Raw genomic sequence first — 22,507 nt, forward strand, 5'->3', positions numbered from 1 at the left:
CCATCGCCTGCAGCTGAAAGGGCTGGAATTCTTGACTGGGCTTGTGTGAAAGCCAGTTGTGAAATAGGTGAGGAGAGAATAGTGTGTTTCAAAAGGGAAAAAAATGACCAAAATATGTGAAACTGACCCAAAGCGGGTAAGACAGGTAAGACATAAAAGGAGACACAAAGAAAATAACAGAGGTCAAACTGTATGTATTGTTGAGCTAGGGATAATACTTTTGGGAGGGGGGAAGTAATATCACGAGTCATTTGCCACAGAAATTCCAAAGGAGGGCCTCCCTTGGTGGCCCAGTGGTTGAGTGCTGGGCTGCAAAGCTACCCTTAGCCTCTGCAGTGCTGATTTGATCTCGGCTGATGGTGAGGGTCCCACAAGGCGCGCAGACCTCTCCTGTCGCGCCTGCTGCTCCCCTCAGCAGTGTACTTTGTCAGTCTGCCTGTTCTGTTCCCCGCTCTGTCTCTGGTGAATTCTCTCACCCTCCCACGTTTCTGACTGTACCTAGTGCTTGTATAAATAAATAAGTCTTTAAAAAAAAAATGTAGTGTTAAAAAAAAAAAAGAAATTCCAAAGGAAAGAAAAGGATGATTCTGAGGCTCAGGGAGATGTTCAGTCGCTGGAGAGAAAAGGAAAGCACAGAGCCCCGAACAACACGTGGAAGGGAAGATTGGTGGGTCTTTCATTGCGCAACCCTTGCCAAGCTGTTATGTTAAACCCTCCAGGGATGAATGAAATTATGTTCTTACAGGCCTTTCTATTTAAGCATTGAAGAATCATGTTAAATAAATCTCGAGGACAGACTTGCTCATTCTTATCTTTCCTAAGCATCTTGGATGATGTCACATAACCTCTTCATGTGGTTTCTTTTCTCTCTCAGAAAAAATCCTTCCTGAGCACGGCCCAGAACAGCAACTACAAATACCCGCCCCCCAAGCAACTCAACCAGGTAACCCCTGATATATGACTGCCTCTTGGGGACAGACCACTGCCACCTGCCAGTGACTCCAGGCATGGTGCAGGTTCCAGAGTGTTCACTTAAACAGAAAGTTGACCTTCTCACGCTCTGGAAATTAAAATGTAAAAAAGCCCGCCCCCCCCCACCCCCAGCCATGAGATTCCAGGATTGTCCTCAAGCACTCACCAACTCCAGGAAACGCCTATGGGTGCGTTTTCTTTCTACAGACATGGCTTTCTGATTAGGCAGCTCAGTCTGTCAAGACAGGATAAGGGGGAGGCCATGGAGATGATGTGCCACAGACTTCCTGTGAGGTAGAAACTGAGTGGGAAGAACCTCAGTTCAGGGCTGACATATATCCAGGTAGTCCCCAGGATGTTTAGTTCAAGTTGATTGTTCCAGCTCTGAGGGGCCCCAAAAGATTCAGGGTCCTTGGCTTATAGACTGCTGTTCCAAAAATGGCCTGCAGGACCCATACTACACCAGACTAGCTCTGTCAGCCACCAGGATGAGGGCTCATCACCAGTTTCAGCTGAGCCCGACAGTCTGTCTGCTCTGGTCCTGTGCTAGGGGCGGGAGGGAGCCAGAGCACATGTGATCCTGCCCTTGGTGAACTAGAGGTCATTCATGCAGAGGGCCTAAGTCGTGTCCAGAGAGAGAGAGAAGTAAACCAGAGAGGTGGTCCGAGCCCTCGTGGAACTTTTAATTAACTGGAAAAGGCATCCAGTAAACAGCTAAGCACAGTCATTTCAGATGGAGATGACCACTCTGAGGAAGTGATATGAGGAAGCATAACGGGTGGCAAGTTCCAGTGAGCTGTGCAGGCCAGGCCAGCCTCGCTGAGGAAAGGAGACTTGAGCTGGGACATGTATGCTGAAAAGATGCCAACTCTCTGAAGATCCAGAGCCAGGGCCTCAGGAGTAGGGCTGAGACGGGTGTATTTGAGGAAGAGAAAGAAGTTCAGTGACTGTGGCCACATGAAGGAGGTGGAGAGTGAGATGACCAGAGGGGTTACCAGGGGCCAGGTCATGTGGAGCCTGAACCCATGGACTTCAGGTCGAGAGATTGGAAAAGCCACTGGGGGAAGTTTAAGGAGAGAGAAATGTAACTTAGCTCCCCTTTTTAGTGGTTTTTGTTTTTGTTTTTAATTTAGGTAACATTAGTTTACAATGTTTATAATCACATACAATCACTGTATGTGATTGAGGTGTGGGGTCACACCTCTTCAGTTGTATGTCACCACACCTGCCACCAAGGCACCCACAGGCCCCCACCCTGTTCCCCACCATCCGTCCCCCTCTGCTAATCTCATCTCTGCAGTTAAATTTCTAGGGTTTGTTACTGATTTGGTTCTGTCTGACCTTTTGTTTCCTTTCTCTGTGTTCTATGTATAAATGAAACCGTCTGACATTTGTCTTTTTCCTGCAGGCTTATTTCACTGAGCATTTTCCCCTCTAGTTTCCTTGATGTTGTCGCAAATGGCCAGAGTCCACCTTTCTGTAGCTGAGTCGTATTCCATTGTGTACATACATGTAGCCCTCGTCCTACTCCTCTCATCTGTTGCTGGGCACTTGGGTTGTTTCCACAACTCAGCTGTTGTCAACAGTGCTGCAGTGAACGCGGGAGTGCAAATACCTTCAAGTTAGTGCTTTGGCCCTCTTCAGGCAGATACGTAGGAGTGGAATTGCTGGATCGTATGGTAGATCTATTTTTAATTGACTAGTTTGGAAAATGAATTGGAGAGCAGCAGGGGTGACTGAGGAGAAACCTTCAATAAGTCAGCTGAAGAACTGAGATTAACATATATGAAATTATTAAACAACTGTTAGGCGCTAAACTCTTGTGTAGCCGTGACGACTTCATGGTTGGGGAATGTCACTCATCAGTCTCTCCCTCAAACTGGTGTTGGCCCAAAAGAGGCTTGCCCCAGGTAAATCACTGACCAAATTCCATTGTAATTGAAATGTCAACTGCATCTTGTCAATCAGGCATTTGTTTATTTATTTGACATGTCTCTATTTAGGCACCTACATGGGGCTGTACCATGCTCAGTGATAGCTATTCAAGAGTCAGCAAAGTGGGTCTGGGCTAACTAGCTTGGCTCTTACAGCCTCACATACCTTTGGTTCAGCTGCTAGAAGGTGGGTTGGTTATCTTTTGCAGTGACTTGCTACTTAAATAGCCACAGATAGACCACATCACTATTACCCTGGAGCTTGTTAGAAATGCAGAGTCCTGGGTATGCCCTCCCCTAGTCCTACTGAATGAGAATCTGCATTAACAAGACCCCCAGGGGACTTGGGAGCCCTGGTGTAGGGTCTAGCACTTGGTTCTTTTGTGACAGGGGACTTTGCTCAAGTTCTAACCTGTGTTTGTTCCTCTGCACCGCACATGCTTGTCTCTGGCTCACCAGCTCATGGAGATAACTCTAAATCATTCATGGCTATGGAACTTTATTCTTGGTTGCATTTTGGCTGGATGTTTGTCATCTGCACTCAGGCATGTTCTTGATTTCTGTAGCATTTACACACCAAAAAGGAATTCATCAGTGCAATGAATTGAGCCATCCCTAGGAATAGTGAAATTCAATTGATTAAGCAAATAATATTTAAGAGGTTTCAATTTTGTTCCCTCACAAGGGGGCATTTTAACAAGGCTTGCCTTCATCATCTTTTGACTCAACAGAGAGATGAGCTCCTAATGGTGTTGGTCATCACAGTCCTGTAGAATCAGTCAACTGGTCAGCACCTGTTTGTGGAGACCTTTTGTGCGCAACACTGGGCTTGTGCCTAGGGCCCCTGGGGACAGGCAGAAGCCGGGGACTCTAGGGAAAAGACTCCTTCCCATCCTACCCCACCCCTCCTACTTGCTGGTTCTGCTTATATCTGTTCTGGCACTTCCCTTCTGCCACCCTCTCCCCTGGAAAATGCACTCTGTATTCCAAAGACCAGAGAATTTGACTGAAGATATCAGACTTATGGGCATTTATCTATATATGCATAAGGTATTGCATAAGGTGACAAAGATATACATGCACAAAGATATACATACATACATAAAAGAAATGTAAAAACCAAGAATTTTGAAATTATAAAAAGGTTCATGTTATTTTCCTAAAATTTTTTTGAACTAGTTGCTTTCTCAATCATTGATCCTTAGTTTAATGCTAATTGACGCCATCCAGCCTCTCTGTAACTGCTAACAAAGCATCCAAATCTGTGTCCTTTGGGAGATCACCTCTAGCATGATTTCATGTTTTTCTCCCCTGCCTTGACAGGACCACTGGTTGCGTTAAAGAGTGTGGATAAGGTGGGCTGGGACACACTGGGCGTGGGTACCCACACATTGTGATTTCCCTCTCAACCCACCTATAGCTAACAGGTGTGAGCTCACATGATCCTCTACACTGATAGGGCTCTAGACTCCACCAAAAATCTCTTAGCTAGTTCCTGGGCAGAAGCCCCCTTCCTGCACAATGACTGTTGGGTGTTTTTTCTTGCCTCCTGCTGATGTAGAACTGGGGTAGTGACTTCACATGTCAGCATCTGAAGCCTTCCAAAACAATTCCCACCTCAGGTGAGTGAGAACGTCATCCCCTGCTTTTAAATAAGCATCTTGCTAAGTGTCCGGTTGGCAGGAGACCCTATGAACACACCCTGGAGCTTGGCGGAGCCTTGCTGATTCTAACGCAACACAGGCCCAGAGCCCGGCAGCCCACAGAGGCTGCCTCACAGCCACCGCTGGGCTCCCATGGGGAGGGCCTCTCCTGCAATCACTCTTCTCATCTCCATGGCATCCCAGTGGGAACCCGTCAGGCCCCCTGACCAGTGAGGCCGGTGTGCTCATGAACTGGGGTCCTGTCTACCTACGCTCACACCCCCAGCAGCTGAACTTCCCTGAACCACTCGTGTGAACTGAGCTGCTCTCAGGAAAGGCCACTGCCTGCTAACTTCAGTTCCCTGGTTGCTCTGCATGGAGAGAAGAAGTGAATTTGCTAAGCCTTAGGCTAGAAATAGTACAATGGGGTCCTATGAAACTGGAGCCAAATCTCAGATTCCTGGTCATGTTCACATGTTCAAAAAAAGACCACCTCCTAACTGTTCATCTTTTTGCCTGTCTCCCTAGTCCATCAGCTTCAACCCTCAGACTTCCATGTGGTGGCCGCCTTGGGTGACTGGATGACAGTGAGTTCCAAGCTGAGCCGGTGTGGGCACCCGCCAGACCCTGCATAGACCCAGTCCTGGCTCTGCCTCCCGCGCTGGGCTGACACTGCTCAGCACCTACCTGTGTCGGGCAATGAAAAACACAGCCAAGTGGCCATAAGACACCAGCGGACCATCTGAAACACCAGACCTCTCCCTTCTAGTCCCACGAGCACCACCCCTTCCCCAGGCCTCCTCTCCACCCCCAGAGACAAGGCAACCCTCTCTCCCAGCACCCAGGCATTTCATCCTTGTGTGGCACTCACCCAAGTCGGCCTGCCTTGGTCAGGGAACCCATCTGCATCCACCAGATGCACAGACTGGCAGGTCTTCCTCACACACTGCCCGGTGACCCCTCACCCCCAACTTAAAGATGTGTGCTGGGGGCCAGAGGGAGCCCAGTTCCTGCACCTAATACAGTTTGCTACTCGAATTACATCAGTCAGCTAGTGACTGCTGTGTGCAAGACTCTCTGCTAGCAACTCTGAGGGAAGAGGAGGAGGAGGCATAGTCACAATCCACAAAACACTAGATTGCCTGGGAAAACAAACTTAGAAGCAGCCACATAATCACACAGGAGACATGCAGGACTTGAACGTCAGGTGCTCACACATTGGTGAGGACACAGGACAGCGTGGAAGCACCAGCTCGCAGCCATCTTTAGCACTGGTCGGGGGTGAGGGAGGAGCCACCTGTGGTGAAGGCAGGGTGACTGAGGTAGAGGGAGATTTTTCATTCTTTCAAAATCTTTGCGTTGTTCCACTAGTGAGGGTGAACATGTTACTTTTGTAAATTCTAAAGAGGAATTTTATTTTTTTAAGAGAGAGCATTTAGAGAGAGTTTTCTAGAGGAGGGAGAAACTGACAGAGATCTTGGAGAATGAATTAGAGACTCTTAAATCTGACTGGACAGGAGGGGGTTCAGCATCCCAGAGGAGATGGAGAAGCGCTAACAGGCAGGCCAGTCCCAGGCCCTCATGCGTCAGGAGTGGGGACAGATGAGTTTGCTGCGAGCGGAAGGTTTGGGTGGAAAGGAGGTGGTGAGCAAGTTGGATCAGATGGAGGACAGCTCAGAAGCTTGGTGAGGGGTTTGGTTTACCCTGCAGGTAAGGGAGACCGCCGAAAGGTCAGCGTTGGGTGAGGACAAGCGAGGGCTGGGGTGTGAAGAAAGGTGCGCTCAGATGAAGAGGCAACACGCTCGAGACTGTGGGGTCACGTAGGAGCCCAGGGTGTTGTCCATGGTGAAAAGAGGCGTGTCAGCAGAAGGCACAGAAAGAAAGTTGTGGGAGTTTGACTGGGGAGGAAGAAGCTCAGTTCCTCCAGGACGGGGTTACTCTGTGTAGAGGCTGGGGAGTCGCCATCACCCCAAGACTGAGCAGCCTGGAGAAAAGCCAGTACCGTTTTCAAAAACAACAAATGTAGGTCCTGGCTCCCACACAGGGTGGGGATGGGGGGTCTTTCCCAGCCCCTGGACACACATCCAGAGCCTTCTCTTTGCCTTTCAGACAGCTGAGGGAGCCCAGCCAGGCATCAGTCAGGCCATATCCTGGAGGGGACTCTCCTGGAGGTGAAGCTCTTCTCCCCTAATTTTCTGTTGCTGGGATTCCCCAAGGGGGCATCAGGAAGGGTGTGTCCCCAAGGCTCCCTGATGCTCACGTTAGTCCTAAGGGTGCTGGTAATGATATACGAGGGCCACCTGTCTGATCCTGACTCAGAAATATGAGCTATGTGGAGCGGCAGGTCGGAGGGTTGGGGGTGGATGTTAATAAACCCACTTTCTTTTCCCCAGCATTGGTGGGGATAAAGACTTGGCGAACCAGACCACACTGCCCAGTAAGTAGCAACACAGAGAAGCAACATCATTACCATCATTAGAACCCCTCACTGAGGCCAGGGTCTTCCTCAAGCGAGGAAAGAGAAGGTTATCTGTCAGGAGGGGTGGAGCTCATCTGAGGAGACCCAGACCTGCCCTCCCACACCTGTACCCCGTCACCGTGTGCCCCTGTCCCTCTCACCTGTGTTCTCTGCCTCCTCCCTCATAAAAGATATTCTGAAGAAGTTCAACCCTCTCATCTTTGGGTCCTCCAAAGGTACATGGAAAGAGATGGGAGGTCTGAATGTGGCAATGGAAGGGGCCCGAGCTTGGTGAGTAGACATGGGTACCAGAGGGAGCATGGAGGGTGAGGCAGAGGGCCAGGGAGGGAAGAGGGTGGCCACAGGGAGGTGTCTGGGAGTCTGATGAGCAATAACAGCTGGCCCTGACCTGACCCCTCATGTGGGCTGTCTTATGTAGTCCTGCCCCGCTTTGAGAGGGGCACAGCGGGAGGACTCTGGGGTTTAGATCATCTCCTGGCCACCCTGAGGTTATCAGAGGAGCCAGGATCAGTCAGACAAGGCAGAACAGGAGCCTCTGCTCTACCCATTGGCTGTCCCACCTGTCCTACTTGAGGTAGCCTGGTGGGGAGCACACCTTCTCCAGGCCTAGGGTGCCATCCTGCTCACCCAAGCCTGATTTCCATGCCCAGTGGAGGTGCTCGGAACTGTCTGTGGCCCCCATGGGTCTTTGTCCTTCCTCTTCACCCTTTCCACCACCTGCGGTGCCCGGAAATCTCCAGTCTTTGACTCTGAAAATGCTGTATTTTGACATTAGGGAATCAGATGTGAGGGCCCCGAAAGAACACTGGTGTGTGTTTGTTTTCATTCTGATTTCTGTTGTTGCCAACAACCCAGGTAATTGAGGCAGAAATGCCTGACAGAGTTCATTGATTTTCGGCACGTAGGGAGCTGGGTGTTTGCTTTGTAGAAAGATCGCTGCGCACTGATCACCAGGGAAACGACTCTGGCCTGACTCACACTGTTGACAGGGAGCGTGCAGCAGCCGCAGGAACAGGGCCCCACGCTCACTCGCTCAGTCTGAGTCTCCGGGCCACAGGAAGCATTGTTAGTTCCTCAACGTCATAAACAGGAAGAACTTATTTTTCTGCAAAAAAAAAAAAAAAAACGGGGCTTGGTGGGTCATAACACCAATATCTAATCACTGTTATCACCATTACTGTTGTTATCATCATCATTTCTTTTTATTATACAGCCCAGTTTTCATGAACAGGAAGTTGATTCCCGGGTCTGTTCATATTCAAGCCTCGTCCCTCCCCCACTCATTTCCCATGTGGCCTTTTTTTCCATTTTTACTGCTGCTCAGTGTCTCCACCAGAAAGTGGGGAAAGCAGTCAAACGCTGGCCAGTACCTCTGATGCCCACTGCTAGAGGAAAAGAAAGTAAGCCACTGACTTAAGCAGGGTAGGAGAATTGTCCTGTGACTGTCCTTTATCTGCACTCTGCTCTTTTACCCGAAGAGCAAGGCCACAGCAGCTAAGATAGTGAGACCTGGAGTCAGACCTTCTGGGTCCACATCCCAGCTCCAAGAGGTGCTGGCCGTGGGTCCTCTGGGAAAGTCTTGAGTCTTAGTTTTCTCATCTCTAAGTGAGAATAATAATAGCACTGACTTCTTGGGGTTGACGTAAGGACTAAATGAGGTCAGTGTCTATGGAAAGCATTTAGTACGATATGCAGGACTTATCCTGAGCCTGAGGGTGGGGGGCACTGGTTGCCAAGAGCAGAGGGAGTGGGCACTCCTGACTTCCCTTGTGGTCCTGCGGGCTTGTCCACCATGCACTTCTCTGGTCACATCCAGAACCTATTAAAAGGTAATAGGCACTTCTCTAGGCACCTTTAACCTTTTTTTAAATAACTTTCTGACACACCCACCAAGAGCAATAGTGCAAGGAATGCATTCCTGGATGTATAAATGGGAATCATGGGCAGGGATGGCACCTGGTGTGCTTGGCCGTGTGCCCAGCTCACAGAGGCATGTGAAGATACCAGGCAGCCAGCCCGTACCAGCCACTGCTTTTATGACTATTTCCACGGACGCCTCCATAGCTGTACCCCTTTGCTAACATAAATTCTCTTATGCTAGTTTTAAAAACAGCTTTATTGGGTATAAATGACATGAAGTTAACTGCACATATTGAAAGTATGCAAATTGATAAGTGTGACATATGCAAATACCATCCCTATAATCAAAGGTAATGAACATCCATCACCCCCCAAAGTTTCCTCATGCCCTTTGCTCTCAGTCTCTCCCTCCTGCCTCTCCTGTATCTCCTCCACTCCCTGGGTCCCAGGCAACCCACACCTACTTTCTGTCCCTATAAATGAGCTTTAATTTTCTAGCATGTCATAAAAGTGGAATCAAACTGTGTACCCTCTTCTTGTCTAGCTGTGCTCACCCAGAAAAATTACTTTGAGACATATCCGTGTTGTTGCATGACTGTCGCAATAGGTGCAGCTCTCATACAACACAGATCATGGTGTATTATGCCCTTTGTATAGATGCAAAAAAGGAAAACATTTTTCTCCCTGCAGTGAGAACTGTTAGGAACCCTTAACTTTCCTTAATGTCACACGGCGGGGGTGGCTGTAGTCATCACATGGCACACTGCATGTCTTATACTTTTTTGTCTTAAACTGGAAATTACTACCTTTGGACCACCTTCCTCCAGGTCCCCTCTGTCTTTCGCCATCTTCTGTCTTTGGTAACCATATATCTGATCTCCTTTTCTCTGAATTTGGTTTGGTTTAGATGCCACACATAAGTGAGATCATACAGTATTTGTCTTTCTCTGACTCAGTACACTTAGCTCGTTGCCCTCAAGGTCCACCCATATTGTCAGAAACGGCAGAATACCCTCATTTTTTTAATGGCTGAAAATATTCATGTGTTTACTCTCTCTCTCTTCAACTTTCTTATCCATTCATCCATCTGCAGACATTTAGGCTGTTGCTACAACTTGGCTATTTTGTAAATAATGCTATGAGCATGGGTTTGGAGACATCTTCTGGGGTTAGTGTTTTCATTTCTCTTGGATGTAGTCTCTCAAGGAACTGGTGGATCTTATGGCAGGTCTGTTCTTGAGGAACCTCCGTATTACTTTCCATGTGGCTGCACCAACTTACCTCCCCACCGACAGCAGCCAGCGTTCCCTCTCCTGCACATCCTCTATCATGCTCCCTCTCCTTTGTCAGTCAGCCATCCTAACAGGTGTGTGATAACACATTGTGGTTTTAATTTGTATTTCCCTGATGTTGCACATCTTTACACACACCTCTTGGTCTTTCCTATGTGTTCTGTAGAGCAATGTCTGTTCAGGTCCTCTGTCCATTTTTCAAGGCTTGTTTGTTTGCTATTGAGTCGTATGAATTTATGTTTTAGAAATATTAACCCCTTATCAGCTATAGGTTTTGCAAAGACTTTTTACCACTCTGTAGGTTGTTGATGGTTTCTTTTGTTGTGTGGAGCCTTTTTTTTTTTTTTTTTTTTTTTTTTTTTTTAGTTTGATGTGGTCCCACTTATTTCTGGTTTTGTTGCCTGTGCTTTAGGTACCATTTCCCTCTTCATTGCTGTGTAGTATGTGAATGGCATCTATCTTGCTCATCCAGACATTCATGTCCTGATTTATGGCAGATACCTGAGAAATGGAGGACATAATCGTGTTTTGTTGGGAGGAGACAAAATATGAGGAGCTGGGGAATGGTGTGGAAATCCAAACTACATAGAAAAAAAAAAAAACAAAAGGATGAAAAGAACAGAGGGAGGCTTAGAAGGAAAGTTTAAAGGAGTTATTAAGGCTGGAAAGGAGAAAGTTGAGAGATAATTGAGGGCTATGACCTTTTTCAAATATGCAAAGGGTTATTTTTAAAACAGGCAGTTGAAGAATTGAATGGGCTTGGCTTGCAGTGAAAGTGCTGGATGACACGGAAGGGATATCCCTGGCCGGAGAGTTGAGCAGATCCCACCCCCAAGTGGCCAAAGAGGACACAGCCTGCAGATGGGCTGGATGGATACAGACCAGGCCGTAGAAGGGTCTGGAGCGTGCCGCCCAGGTCCATGGCAGATCTTTGATCATTACTAGGTTAAGATTCTTGAGAATCAAAAGACTCTCCACAAGCTCTAAAGGAACCAACTTTACATAACATTTTTCTTCCTAAGGCACTTCTCTTGAGGTTGTTAGTTTTTTCAGAGTACACAGATGAGATCCTAGAATATTTGTTGTTACCTGACTTCGTTTAGCATAATGCCTTTAAGACCCAAATCCTACAACTTGAGCCCTTGCTCCCCAGATGGTTCTAACCTCCGCCCCCCTTCTCTTGCATGCTGTCTAGGAGCCTGATGGCCCAGGCCAAGTACTTGATAACACTAATGCAGAGCAGTCCGGTGAGTAAGGGTCCTGGCCACCCCTGCAAAGTGCTGAGTCTCCAGCTGGCTAGGGTGTGTGTACTGCAGCTCCTGCTATTGGCTTATCACTGAGAGAGTGCAATTTTAAGAAGCAGGCCTGACCACCAGTGTACCCTCTTTGCTGCCCCCCCTGACCAAGGTTTTGACCTAGGGCTGGCTGCAGGAGAGAAAAATGTATCAGAGATCATGGCCTTGGCCCCTGGCAACTTCCCACTTTACCCAAGAGTTGGCTTCCCAGAACCCTATTATATAAACGCTGGCTTCTAAAAATAGTCTTCTCATTTCAATCTTTCCTCCTTCTCTCTTGCCCAGCCCCTCTAGAACTTCTCACTAGAACTTTTTTCAGTGCTCTCTGTTTATATCTTGGAATCCAGCCTCTGGCAGGCTCCTATTATGGTGGTAACTGAGGGAAAGACAGGCACCCTTGAGGGCCTCCTCAGCCTCCCTCCCTGGACCCAGGGCCCAGGAAAGCAAGAGTCAGCTCTGGGCTTTTGCTTCTAGATGCATCTTTTTCCCTTAGTTCCTAATATGCTCCCTTCATCAGGACAACTTTGAGAGGATTTCAAAGGGAAAATAGTACAGAGAGTTCCCTCTGGAGAGCTCCTGGCACCAAGGCGAGGGAGTCTCCACTTGGTATCTCCCCTCTGTGGTGATGCAAAGTGGGTAAAAAGCATTTGGTGGATGTCTAGCCTACTGAGCATCACCTGCCTCCCAGCAGGCCTAAACTTTGGATCTTCTGTCCCTCAGGAAGTCAATATGAAGAAAGACTGGAAGCTGATCACTCTCTTCATTGGGATCAATGACCTGTGTGATTACTGCGCTAACTGGGTACGCCCTATAAAGGGAGTTGCCCTCCTCTGCCATTACGGTGCCCAGGGCCACGACCTCCCTCGTCGGAGTCACACTGGGGAGCAGGCCTGAGCTCACCGCTGCTGTACTGCTTCCCTGACTCCAGCAGTGTCCCGATGTACCTGCTCTTCAGGCACCGGGAGGTGATCTCACTCCTGCACACGATAATGGTTTGGGGTATCCAGTGGGTGATTGGCAATCCCCACCCCAAACCTGCTTGGGGCCCCTGCCTATTTGGGGTTTTGGTTTAAGAGAGGCTTCACAGGGGAAACCCAAACACTGTCATTGAACCGTGCCAAGAGTGTGGTTCGCTGCCTTTCAGGTATCATGAGTTAACCAGCCCCAGCTGGCTGGCCTGGAACCTACCGCACAGGCTGGAGGAGAAGCCCCTTCCCCCACGCAGGAGTTTGCTCTTACCCCCTGTTCTCTCCCTTGTTGCCCAGACTCTGGAAACAGAAGTGACCGATCCCATGGGGATTTAAATGTTATTGTGTCCTAGATGCAGTGGCGTCCAGGAAGCCAGAACTGACTCCAGAATACCTGTCCCTCATCAGATAGGCTGCCCCCAGAATTAACTCAGGCATTTTTTAGGAAAAGGTTAACTCAGCCTCCAGTTCGGAGATGGGTCATAGGACGTGAGCCTTGAGCTGAGTCACAGGGATAGGAGTTAGGGGGAAGAAAACAGCAAAGGGTCCAGGCAGTTGGGCCAGCTTGGGCCCCAGCCCTACAGAAGACAGCATGGTCACCAGGGGGCCGCTTGGCGGGACTCAGCCCTGCAAGGGTCTGCCTTTGGGCTTGAGATTCTGTGGGCTGATGGGAATTGTTCCTGTCGCCAAGTAGGAATTAAGGGCTGGCTTTTTATGAGACTTTGTGCCCACCAGCGACAAGAGCTGGGTTTCCTAGACTATCCAATGCCACCACAATGCCTCTGTACCCACCCTCCCCATCCTGGGCCCCCTAGGGCCCTCCTGGGCTGGGCCCTGGGCCACTCTTGTCCTCAAAGTGGAGCCCAAGGGTTGAGGAGAGCCACTTCTTTGCAGAATGCCCACGCAGTGAGCGACTATGCTCAGCATATCGAAAAGACCCTGGACTATCTCTCAGACAAGGTAGGGAAAGCAGCTGCATGTGCCTAGGTCCCATTTTCTGCAAATCTGCTCCCCCCATAGGGGTGGGGAGCTGCCCCCCTGGGTGCATCTAGGCAAGTTCCTGTTCTGAGAGCTGCATGCAGAGCCGGAGCCCCACTGTGAGCAGGCAGCTGATGGACTGGGAGGGAGGCAGCTGCTGCGTTCCTCTGTGAGGACATTCTAATTGGATCAGACTCTACTGCTTGGTAGCAAAGAGCTGATCTCTGGAGCCAGGGATGGTGGCTTATAAGCAATGGGACTTTGGGTGTCTCGGCTTTCCAAACTATAAAGTGGGGTTGATAGAAAAGATTCAGTGGAATAATACCGGCCATAGTCCCTCTCGAGGCATCAGTTTCTTTATTGGTAAAATAGGGAAAGGGAAGTTGGATTGCAGATGATTCTGGCTCCTTCCAGCAAAATCCAAAGACCCTCCCCAGTGTAACTGCCTAGGGACTAATGAAGTCCACCCCTCTGCTCCCCACAGCTTCCAAGGACTTTCATCAACTTGGTGGAGTTAATGGACATAGTTAGCCTGTATGAGAACCGAGGACAGGACTGTGCTTTGTAAGTAGATGGCTGACCTGGAGCAGCAGGCTCAGCTGCCAACAGAAACACTGATGTAGGCAGAGCTAGACGATCCCATACGCAGGGAAGCCACGACCCTCAGGGCCTTGGAAAGGCCTCTGTGTTGCTGAACAATGACTGCATGCAAGTCGCTTCATTTCTGTAAAGTGTAAGAGACAGACCAAGAGATCATTTAAAGTCCCCTGACATCGAAGTAGAGACAAACACCAACCTCAGCAAATAGTTCCATCTTTCAGAGGCAGCACAAGGCAATGAGCTTTCACGACCACGGATCTAGCCTCAAATCCTGGCTCTGTCAATGGGCTGTGCGATCTTGCAAAAAGCACATAATCTCTCTGGGGGCCTATAAAGTCTCCTTGCGAAGTAGTTGTGACGCCTAGAGGAGAAGCATGTAACAGGAGGTCAGGCTCTCAGAAACAGGAGATTTTAAAACACCCTTGGCAGGAATGTCCTGAAAAGCCAGGCTTGGAATTAAGGTACTGACATGCATGATAAGAGTTCCTTTTAGGGGGACTGGCATTCATTCAAGTTCAGCTGTGACTCTAGCAGGAAGTTGACCTCTGTTGAGGTCAGAGGGTCACCCAGTGTTCTTGGGATGGTTGCATGGGGGGTGAAATATATCTGCTAGAAAGGTGACTAGTAGGAACCTGCCCCCTGGGTGGAGTGGCCAGGGGTTAGCAGGTATAAATGGCTTCTCCAGAGTCCAGGGGCTTGGACCACCAACCACCTCTTAGGGTGGTTGGCCCTCCTAACTTTCCAGGAGACACCACACTCTGGAGCCCCGAGGCTGAGTCCTTAGGGTCATGAAGGAAGTAGAGTATTGTGTTCTCCTTCCACGGGGGCACTCCAGGAGCTGTAGACTGAGGAAGGAAAAGTCAGGCAGTAAGGGAAGGGGCAGCTGTCCACAAGAAGACCGGGCAATGAGTGGCAGCCCCTCTAAGACCCTGTGCCCCTAAGTACCATCCTGTGGCCTGGCCACAGGGGGCAGGGCCCTGTGGGTAGCAGTTTCCTGTGTGTCACCTGGGGTGGGGGTTGGTGTGCAGACCCAGGCCCCTCCAGGAAGCCTCTGCCATAGGATTCCTCTTCTCTCAGGTCCAAATGTGCTTGCCTCAAAGTCACCCCAAACACCCCAGAGATGGAAAAACTGAGAAAAATGAACCAAGCCTTCCAGGTGAGCCCGCTTTACTTCCTGAGCCAGAATCCCCAAACTGTGTTCAGCAGGGAGCTGCTGAGAGCAAGCAGGTCACAGCCCCTGAAATACTTTTCCAGGCCAATCAAACCCAAGGCTGGGGAGGGAAGAAGGTGAGAAATCTCAGAAGGGAAGCTGGGACAGTTCCTCCCTCAGTCCCTGGTGGCCCCAAGCAGCCCTGAGTTCCTTGTGGAAGGCATCACCCCCGCCCCAGCAGGGAGGGCAGGGGAGGGGTCACTGCCCTCTTGGTCTCCCTCCCTGGGGCAGGGCGAGGCTTCTGTCCTTACCGCCTCCCAGCACACTATACCTTCTCACGTGGGTCTCTGCTTGTGGGGCCCCTCCCTTGCAGGCCCACCCTGAGCTTCTCTGCAAATCTGTCATGTCTCCTGACCTCTTCCAGGCTTCACCTCCTCTCAGCTTCTGCCTGCCCTTCCCTGACCCTAAAGGCCTCTATGGTTCTCAGACTTGTACAACTTGTCTCACTGCCCATATGGATGGAAGCTCTCCTTGAGGATACACATGTCGAGTTTATCCCTTATGTAGTCCACATTTGGGCACAATAACTCTATGATCATGGACGTGCATCCCCCAGCCCCGGCATTACAGAGAGCTGGCATTGAGCTGCCCGCATGTAAGCTGGACCTGAACTGGAGCCCCATATTCTAACCTACCACTTTGTATAGTGAGGACGGGGGAGACCTTTGTCCAAGGAGACTGGTCAGAGGCTCAGAGCCCAGCTTACAGAGCCCTGAGCGTGGGCCCAGCGGTGCTCATGCACGCGTGCAGAATAGCGCAGACACACACGCTAGCACAGCCCCTGAGCCACCTGGTCGTGTGGCTGGCCCCTCACAACCAACCAAGGCAGCCAGACTAGATCAGTCCAGGCCGCCCTGCAGAGAGGGCTGAACTACCTCTCTCTCCCTCCCCAGAGAGCCGTCGCCAACTTGAGCTCCTTACAGAAGTACCAAAGGGAGGACTTTGCGGTAGTGGCGCAGCCTTTCTTCCGAAAATCAGTTTTCCCGCGGAACGAAGTAAGCACCAGGCACTTCCGGGAGGAGTGTGTAGGGAGGGTCTGTCTTGGGTGAGGCATTTCTCTGTGTGTGTGTGTGTGTGTGTCTGTGTCTGTGTCTGTGTGTGTGTGTGTGTCCATCTCACCAAGAGGACTCCCAAGGGATTGCTTTGTTCTTCCTTTTTCTGTTTTTGGTGGTGTGATTGGAACTTAGAGGAACTTGGATAGGAAGTGCAAGGCAGGCATGACCTGGCTCCTTTCTGGATGGGATAAAATAGACAGTTTCCTAAAAGTACTGTCCTTTTAGGGCTGGGATGCTGAAGGGAGAGCGCTGGACTGTGGGTGCATGGCCAACACACCTGAGCCAGTTGGCAGCAGACTTGAAAGGAGAAATGCCTGGGGCGTGCAGGGGCCGGGGCAAAGTGCCCGTCACTCAGGAAGTTAATCCTCTTGTCTTTGGTCACAGGAAGGGCAGGCTGACCTTACCTATTTCTCCAAAGACTGTTTTCACTTCTCATCACGTGCGCACGACCAGATGGCCATCGCACTCTGGAACAACATGGTGAGTGCCAGCGTCAGGGCAGCTGTTTCCCACAAGAAGCTCCTTTCTTCCTCAGGTTCAAAATGACACCTACCTTATTTGCCCTGACATTCCATTGATTCAGTAGTTCCTTGATCTCTGGGGCAATAACTCTGTCATCAGATCCACTGGATGCCAATATCAGCTTCAACTCCTCAACTGTGTGACCTTGAGCAAATGACCTCTCTCTGTAGCAACATCTATAAGAACAGTGAAGATGACACAGACCTAAGATAATGTGGAGATAGCATCCGGCACAAATGTCAGTCCCATTATTCTAGTCCCAACACATTCCCGACTATTATCTCTTTAAATAGCACAAAGAGCCACAGAGCCTCTTTTCCCAGGTGCTCTCCTATTCCAGTCCCTTTTGATGGAGAGAACAGGGCATCTTCTAAGTGAGCATTCATCCCAGGGCCCGTAGGGGTACTGGCCTCGTCCCTGCCCTACGTGGCAGGTCACTTGCTACTGGGCAGTCAACTGTATTTTCCCAGACCTTGACCTGTAGCCCTGATAGCTGCATCCCCCTGTGCAGCACACATGAAATGCCTTTCCAATCCACTGCTTTCTTTTGATTGAGGCTCAGTGGGTAACCCATCCCCCACCCCAACCTGCATGAGCCCTCATTTCCCCCATGGTGACTAAACACCCCAGACTCCTGCTCTTTCTGTCGTACTTTCAGGCCCACTGTGCAAATATCCCCACACCTTGTCAATGCAGCCAGCATAGCCGGTACCTTCCTCAGCTACACACCTCCTCCTCTTCCTCTCCAACACCTTCTGCTCAGAGCAGCACCTCAGTCAGCAGCTTCCATTACAGACTCAGCCTTCATCTACTAGTGTTTTCCTCCCACTGACATCACACGCTGCACACTCCCAAAAGTCTCACCACACTCAGTCCAGGACTCTGAACTGCAGGCAGAATATCTTTGAGTTCCCCTCTACAACTCTCCACAGTAACTGCTGTCACCAAAGTTTGCACAATGTAATTCCTAAGAGCAGTGTTTTTCTTTAGTAGATTTCTATTCTGAAGTTGTTCTCCAGTGACTAAGTGATGTGACTACAAGCCCCCCGAAGAAGGAGTATCTATATACAGCTCCATGTCTCCCTGAGGCCTCAGAGGAATCTCGAGATTCCAAGACAGACCAGGAACTTGAAGCCCTTAACCTTCCCAGCCTTTCCACCAGGGTCTGGTCTTCCTAACTGGTGGATTTCCAAGCCTGCTTCATGACTGGTCATATCAATGCCTCCAACATGACAAGGCCCACTGGCCTCTGTCTGCACGATTAGCAGTGTCCTCTGACTTTCGCTTAAAGCCACTCAGTAGTTCTTCCCATTCATCTAGGTGGGAAGCTTTTGTTTCTTAAAAGGAAGTGAGAGGGATTTAGATCTGAAAACAAAAGGTGAATACATCTCCATGAAGCCATCTGGGTAACACTGGAGACTCCCTAGCGATACTCCAAATTAAAAAACAACATCAAAAACAAAGCAAAACAAAATTTAAAAGCATCTTAACAGTATCTTACCCGGTGCTATATAATTTAGAGAAATAAATATATAGTTGAGTTTTTCATCCAAAACTAAGGCTATGATCTTTTCTCCCCGCCTCCGAATGATATAAAATAAGAGGCTAATAAAGAACCAAAAAGGAGCTGAGAGGTTACTGAGCCATAATGGCCTGTAACTGAAGTACAAAGGCACGCATAGCAGCTGACCCAGGATCTCACAGCTGCAGTGTTACCCAGATGGCTTCATGACAGAGCAGGGATTAGAACCCAGGTCTAATTGCCCAGGGTCCTGGCCCCAGCCCCATCTGCCTCCTAGTTCCCAGTGTGATAAGCACATATATAACTGGTGAATTCATGTCTCCTCCTTCGAGCCCTATGACATAGTGTCTGCAGGCTCTGGCTGAAACCTTAAACACTTTCATCTCCTGCCTCTCCTCTCCGAACACTTTATGCCTCCTTCTCCAGAGTTTTGCAAAGCCAAAGCCAGAACACCCATGGCCCAGGGAATGTGAGCACTCCTAAATTCAGAAAAAATATAACTTACTAAGTCATATCAAATAGGAATGTTCTGTTTTGGGAGAGCAGGGAAAACTGTGTCTGGCAAGCTATTAGATACATGAGTTTAGAACTCAGAGTTGGTTAGGGATGGAAATTTAGAAAACACATGGGGGTTATTAGCATAGATTAACAGAGCTCCTAGAGAAAGAATAGGTGGGCAAGAGGACCAACTACTAGCCCCAGAGCATTCATCCCAACTTTTGACACCAGTTGATAGATGAGAGAGAGGGGATGTAGGAGGGAAAACAAGAAGGCCATGTTCAGAGAGCCCAGATAAGTAAGAGTTTTGAGAGGGAGGCCTTGACAAATGCTGCTGGAAAGTCAAGCAGGATGAAGACAGGCAAGTTGTATCAGGCAACATGGGGGCCACTGGTGACCTTGACCAAGGCTTCAGTCAAATGATGGAGACTGAAGACGAAATGGAGTAGGTATGAGAGAGAGGATGTGATTGGGAAGTTTACCCGCAAATCCAGATAACTTCCTAGAGTTTTGAGGAGCGATAGTAAGAGTGGGTGGAGCGTGGATGAGGACAGCAGAGGGCAGGAGCTGTCGGAGCAGGTCGCACGCTGATGCAGGCAAGCAATAGAAAGGGAGAAATCCATGTGATCCTCACCTTCCTCAGCTGGTTCCTGGAATATCTTTGCAAATCAGCCAACCTGACTTTCAGCATCTGTTCTGTCCTAAGTGGTCCTGTTATAATAGACTTGTGCTTCCGCAGCTCTAAGTAAAAAATTTAAGTCTGAAAGCCACCTCCTGTTCACACATGCTTGCTTTTTTTTTTTTTCCTGAGATAACATTAGTTTACAACACTATATATGATTTAGGGGAATAGGTTCATACCTCTGCAGGTTTTCACACCTGCTCAAATTTCATCCTCTCATTGAGACTCAGGGCAATGCAAGGTGAGTTGTCAGAACTGGATTTAATGTCCTCCCCTGATCTTGGGGCACTTTAGCTGCCTGCCATTCCCCACACAGCCGGTGTGCCCACAGCTCTGTCCAGTACTGCGGGGTCTCTTCCAGACCAGGTAGCCCCTCCTCCTCTAGTTGTATTCCTGAGGGACAGATGAAAAAGGCTTTATGACAACAAAATGCAAGATCACAAGCAGGTGTGGCTGCAGCTGGCACAGCATTCTCTCACTGCCTTCTCAGCAGTACCTGGGATCAGGAGCTGATGAGGTCAGGGAGCAGATTATAGGCTGGGTGGCAGCCAGAGTCTACAAATAGGTGACAGTGCCAGGGCACCGTTGTCAGCGCTGGCCACATGTCAGGGGGCAGGATCCCAGCAAAAGAGGATTGTAGGGTCAAAAGCATTAAGCAGAACCTCGCTTAATTATAATTGCCCCCCAGTATGTTTCAAGTGAACCTTCTCATCTACGTGGAAAAGAGAGTTGCTCCAGTAAGAGAGCGCCAGTTTCTAGCCAAGTGTAATAACGATGTCATGGAAACCAATATGTTTTCAAAGTTTTCCTGAAATTGACTAGGCCCACACACTTCAAGAAGTTGGTAAATATAATTATCACCATTTTATAAAATTGAAAATGCAGTCTGTGATTACAGCCATCCACAAGGGATGAAAGTTCTGGTTGCTGCCTTAGCCATATACTTGCTGGGATCCCTAGATTGGCCAGTCTGTCCTGGGCCTCACTATCCTGTGTAAACCCAGGGTCCTCTCCTGTTCGGATGGACACAGACCTGCTCTGAATCAGCAGTTAGGTCCAGCTCTGGCCCCAGGGCAGCTGGTGTCTGCCGTAAGTCTCACCTCTTTGCTCGTTTCAAACCATCCATGCAAAGAGGTAGAATCTGGTGTGAGATACTCCTCTGATGGAGGAAGAATCGAGGTTTCCTTTTTCTTTCTTCAGCTTGAACCACTGGACAGTAAGACGACCTTCAGCGACTTCACCTACAGCCGAACCAGCCTCAAGTGCCCCTCTCCAGTGAGTAAATGTCCCGCTTGTCTGGTGGGATGGATGCCTGGGGGAGGGGCTGGAGCAAAAGGAGGCCCCTGGGAGGCTTTATCACTGTGCCCCTTCATTCACTGCCACCATTCTCATATTGCACCTCTCCTCATCACCCCTGAAACAGCTCAGCTCCTCAGGGTGCACATAGCCATGAGGGACGGAAGAAAATACCTGGTCCAACTGGTGAGAGGTGCTTAGGGGAGGCAGCCAAGTGAGCACTGGCTTCCTTCCTTCCTTCCTTCCTTCCTTCCTTTCTTCCTTCCTTCCTTCCTTCCTTCCTTCCTTCCTTCCTTCCTCCCTCCCTCCCACCCTCCCTCCCTCCCTCCCTCCCTCCCTCCCTCCCTCCCTCCCTCCCTCCCCCCCCTCCCTCCCTCCCTCCCTCCCTCCCTCCCTCCCTCCCTCCCCTGAGGAGTCTGACACGTCCTCTGTCTTAAAACATGCGTAGCCGAGCTGTTATAGCGAGGCCCTCAGCTAGGAAAAGAGTCAGAAGAAAAAGAACTAAGACACCATGTGTTGGTTCTGGAGCCTATAATCCTCTTCCTCCCTTCCCTCCAGTGCCATTTTCCAGGCCCTTACACTGCCCTTCCCAGGGCCACTGACAGCCCCTGACTTGTCGCCTCAGTCTGCTTTCTCCATCCATCCATCTTATAATCGCGGTCAGACCCACCATACAGCCTATCTGGGAGTGACTATAGTCTCGTCAAGGCTCCTTGAAATCCTGCCCAGGTCCCTGATGCCTGTTGGAGGGTCCAGGGGGAGAAAAAAACTTCCTTTATCCCCCGGATACCTCTATCCACCTGGAAAATGGACCCGCTTCCCATACCAGCCCCAGGACAGCCTCTGTCTATGCTTTGACTTCTGTCGATTCTATTTATTCCTTCTGGAGGCTCATTCCTGTTTCTGCTGTGGAAAATTTTCCCATCCACTAAGGCCCGGATTTTGCCCCTTCCAGGGTACTGCTCCCCTCTTCCCCTCAGACACACAGCTGCTCAGTGTTCCTTTTCTGCAGACACCTCTCATGAGCCCCATCTCTCTCAATGATGTGGTTGTTTCTGAACATGTCTTCTCTGGGCAGTGAGAGGAGATGGTCAGCACCGTCAGCTCCACACAGGACTCCGCACAGAAGCCACCCCAGTAATAGTCACGGAGAAAGGGATGCAGAGAGGTGGGAGGAAGGGGAGAAAGGAGCCAAGCAGGTGGACCCAAATGCCTCCTTTCCCAGCCCTTTTGGTTTGGGGTTCTATAATCTGCTCCAGAACCAGCCGTCCTTCCAGGCTGACTGTCCTGTGCCCTGGGCGCCCACGGGATGGGGTGGATGGAAACAGTGGTCTAGAGGAGGCCTCAAGGACACGGAGGTGAGGCTCCGCCAGTTCCCCAGGACTCCCTCCACTGGTCACCCAGTAGTTCCCAATTCTTCAAAATCAGCTGGCAGGAAAGGAGGTGCTGGTGAGAAGCCAGAGGGAGGTACAGCTGAGGATGCCCACTCTGGACGGCTTGAGCACAGCGCAGCGCAAGGGGCTATACCGTGGGATGAGCTGTGAAATGTGCCAGGTCATTGTACCATCTCCAGGGTGGGGGCTTAGCCAGTCTTAGGTGGGCAGATGGCCAGTTTTCAGTGGCCCCCAACCCTCTACTTCTCCACAGACGCACCCCTACGTCTGCACCTACAGCCTCAAGAAAACTAAAGCCTCCTCTAAC

General features: G+C 49.8%; 1 protein-coding gene across 1 annotated transcript in view; it reads left to right on the forward strand.

Moving 5' to 3' along the window:
* The window catches only part of PLB1 (phospholipase B1), a gene marked incomplete at both ends in the record, with an annotated part of 133,960 nt that overhangs the window by 111,257 nt on the left and 196 nt on the right, over nucleotides 1-22,507 (forward strand). Inside the window, 8 exons of the mRNA XM_084236028.1 lie at nucleotides 875-943; nucleotides 12,196-12,276; nucleotides 13,338-13,403; nucleotides 13,906-13,985; nucleotides 15,099-15,177; nucleotides 16,125-16,226; nucleotides 16,671-16,766; nucleotides 20,711-20,785. Of these exons, the coding sequence (XP_084092154.1) occupies nucleotides 875-943; nucleotides 12,196-12,276; nucleotides 13,338-13,403; nucleotides 13,906-13,985; nucleotides 15,099-15,177; nucleotides 16,125-16,226; nucleotides 16,671-16,766; nucleotides 20,711-20,785 (648 nt within the window). The remainder of the gene's footprint in view (nucleotides 1-874; nucleotides 944-12,195; nucleotides 12,277-13,337; nucleotides 13,404-13,905; nucleotides 13,986-15,098; nucleotides 15,178-16,124; nucleotides 16,227-16,670; nucleotides 16,767-20,710; nucleotides 20,786-22,507) is intronic.

Source organism: Talpa europaea (assembly GCF_964194135.1).
Source record: "Talpa europaea genome assembly, chromosome: 6".
NCBI classification, from domain to species: domain Eukaryota; kingdom Metazoa; phylum Chordata; class Mammalia; order Eulipotyphla; family Talpidae; genus Talpa; species Talpa europaea.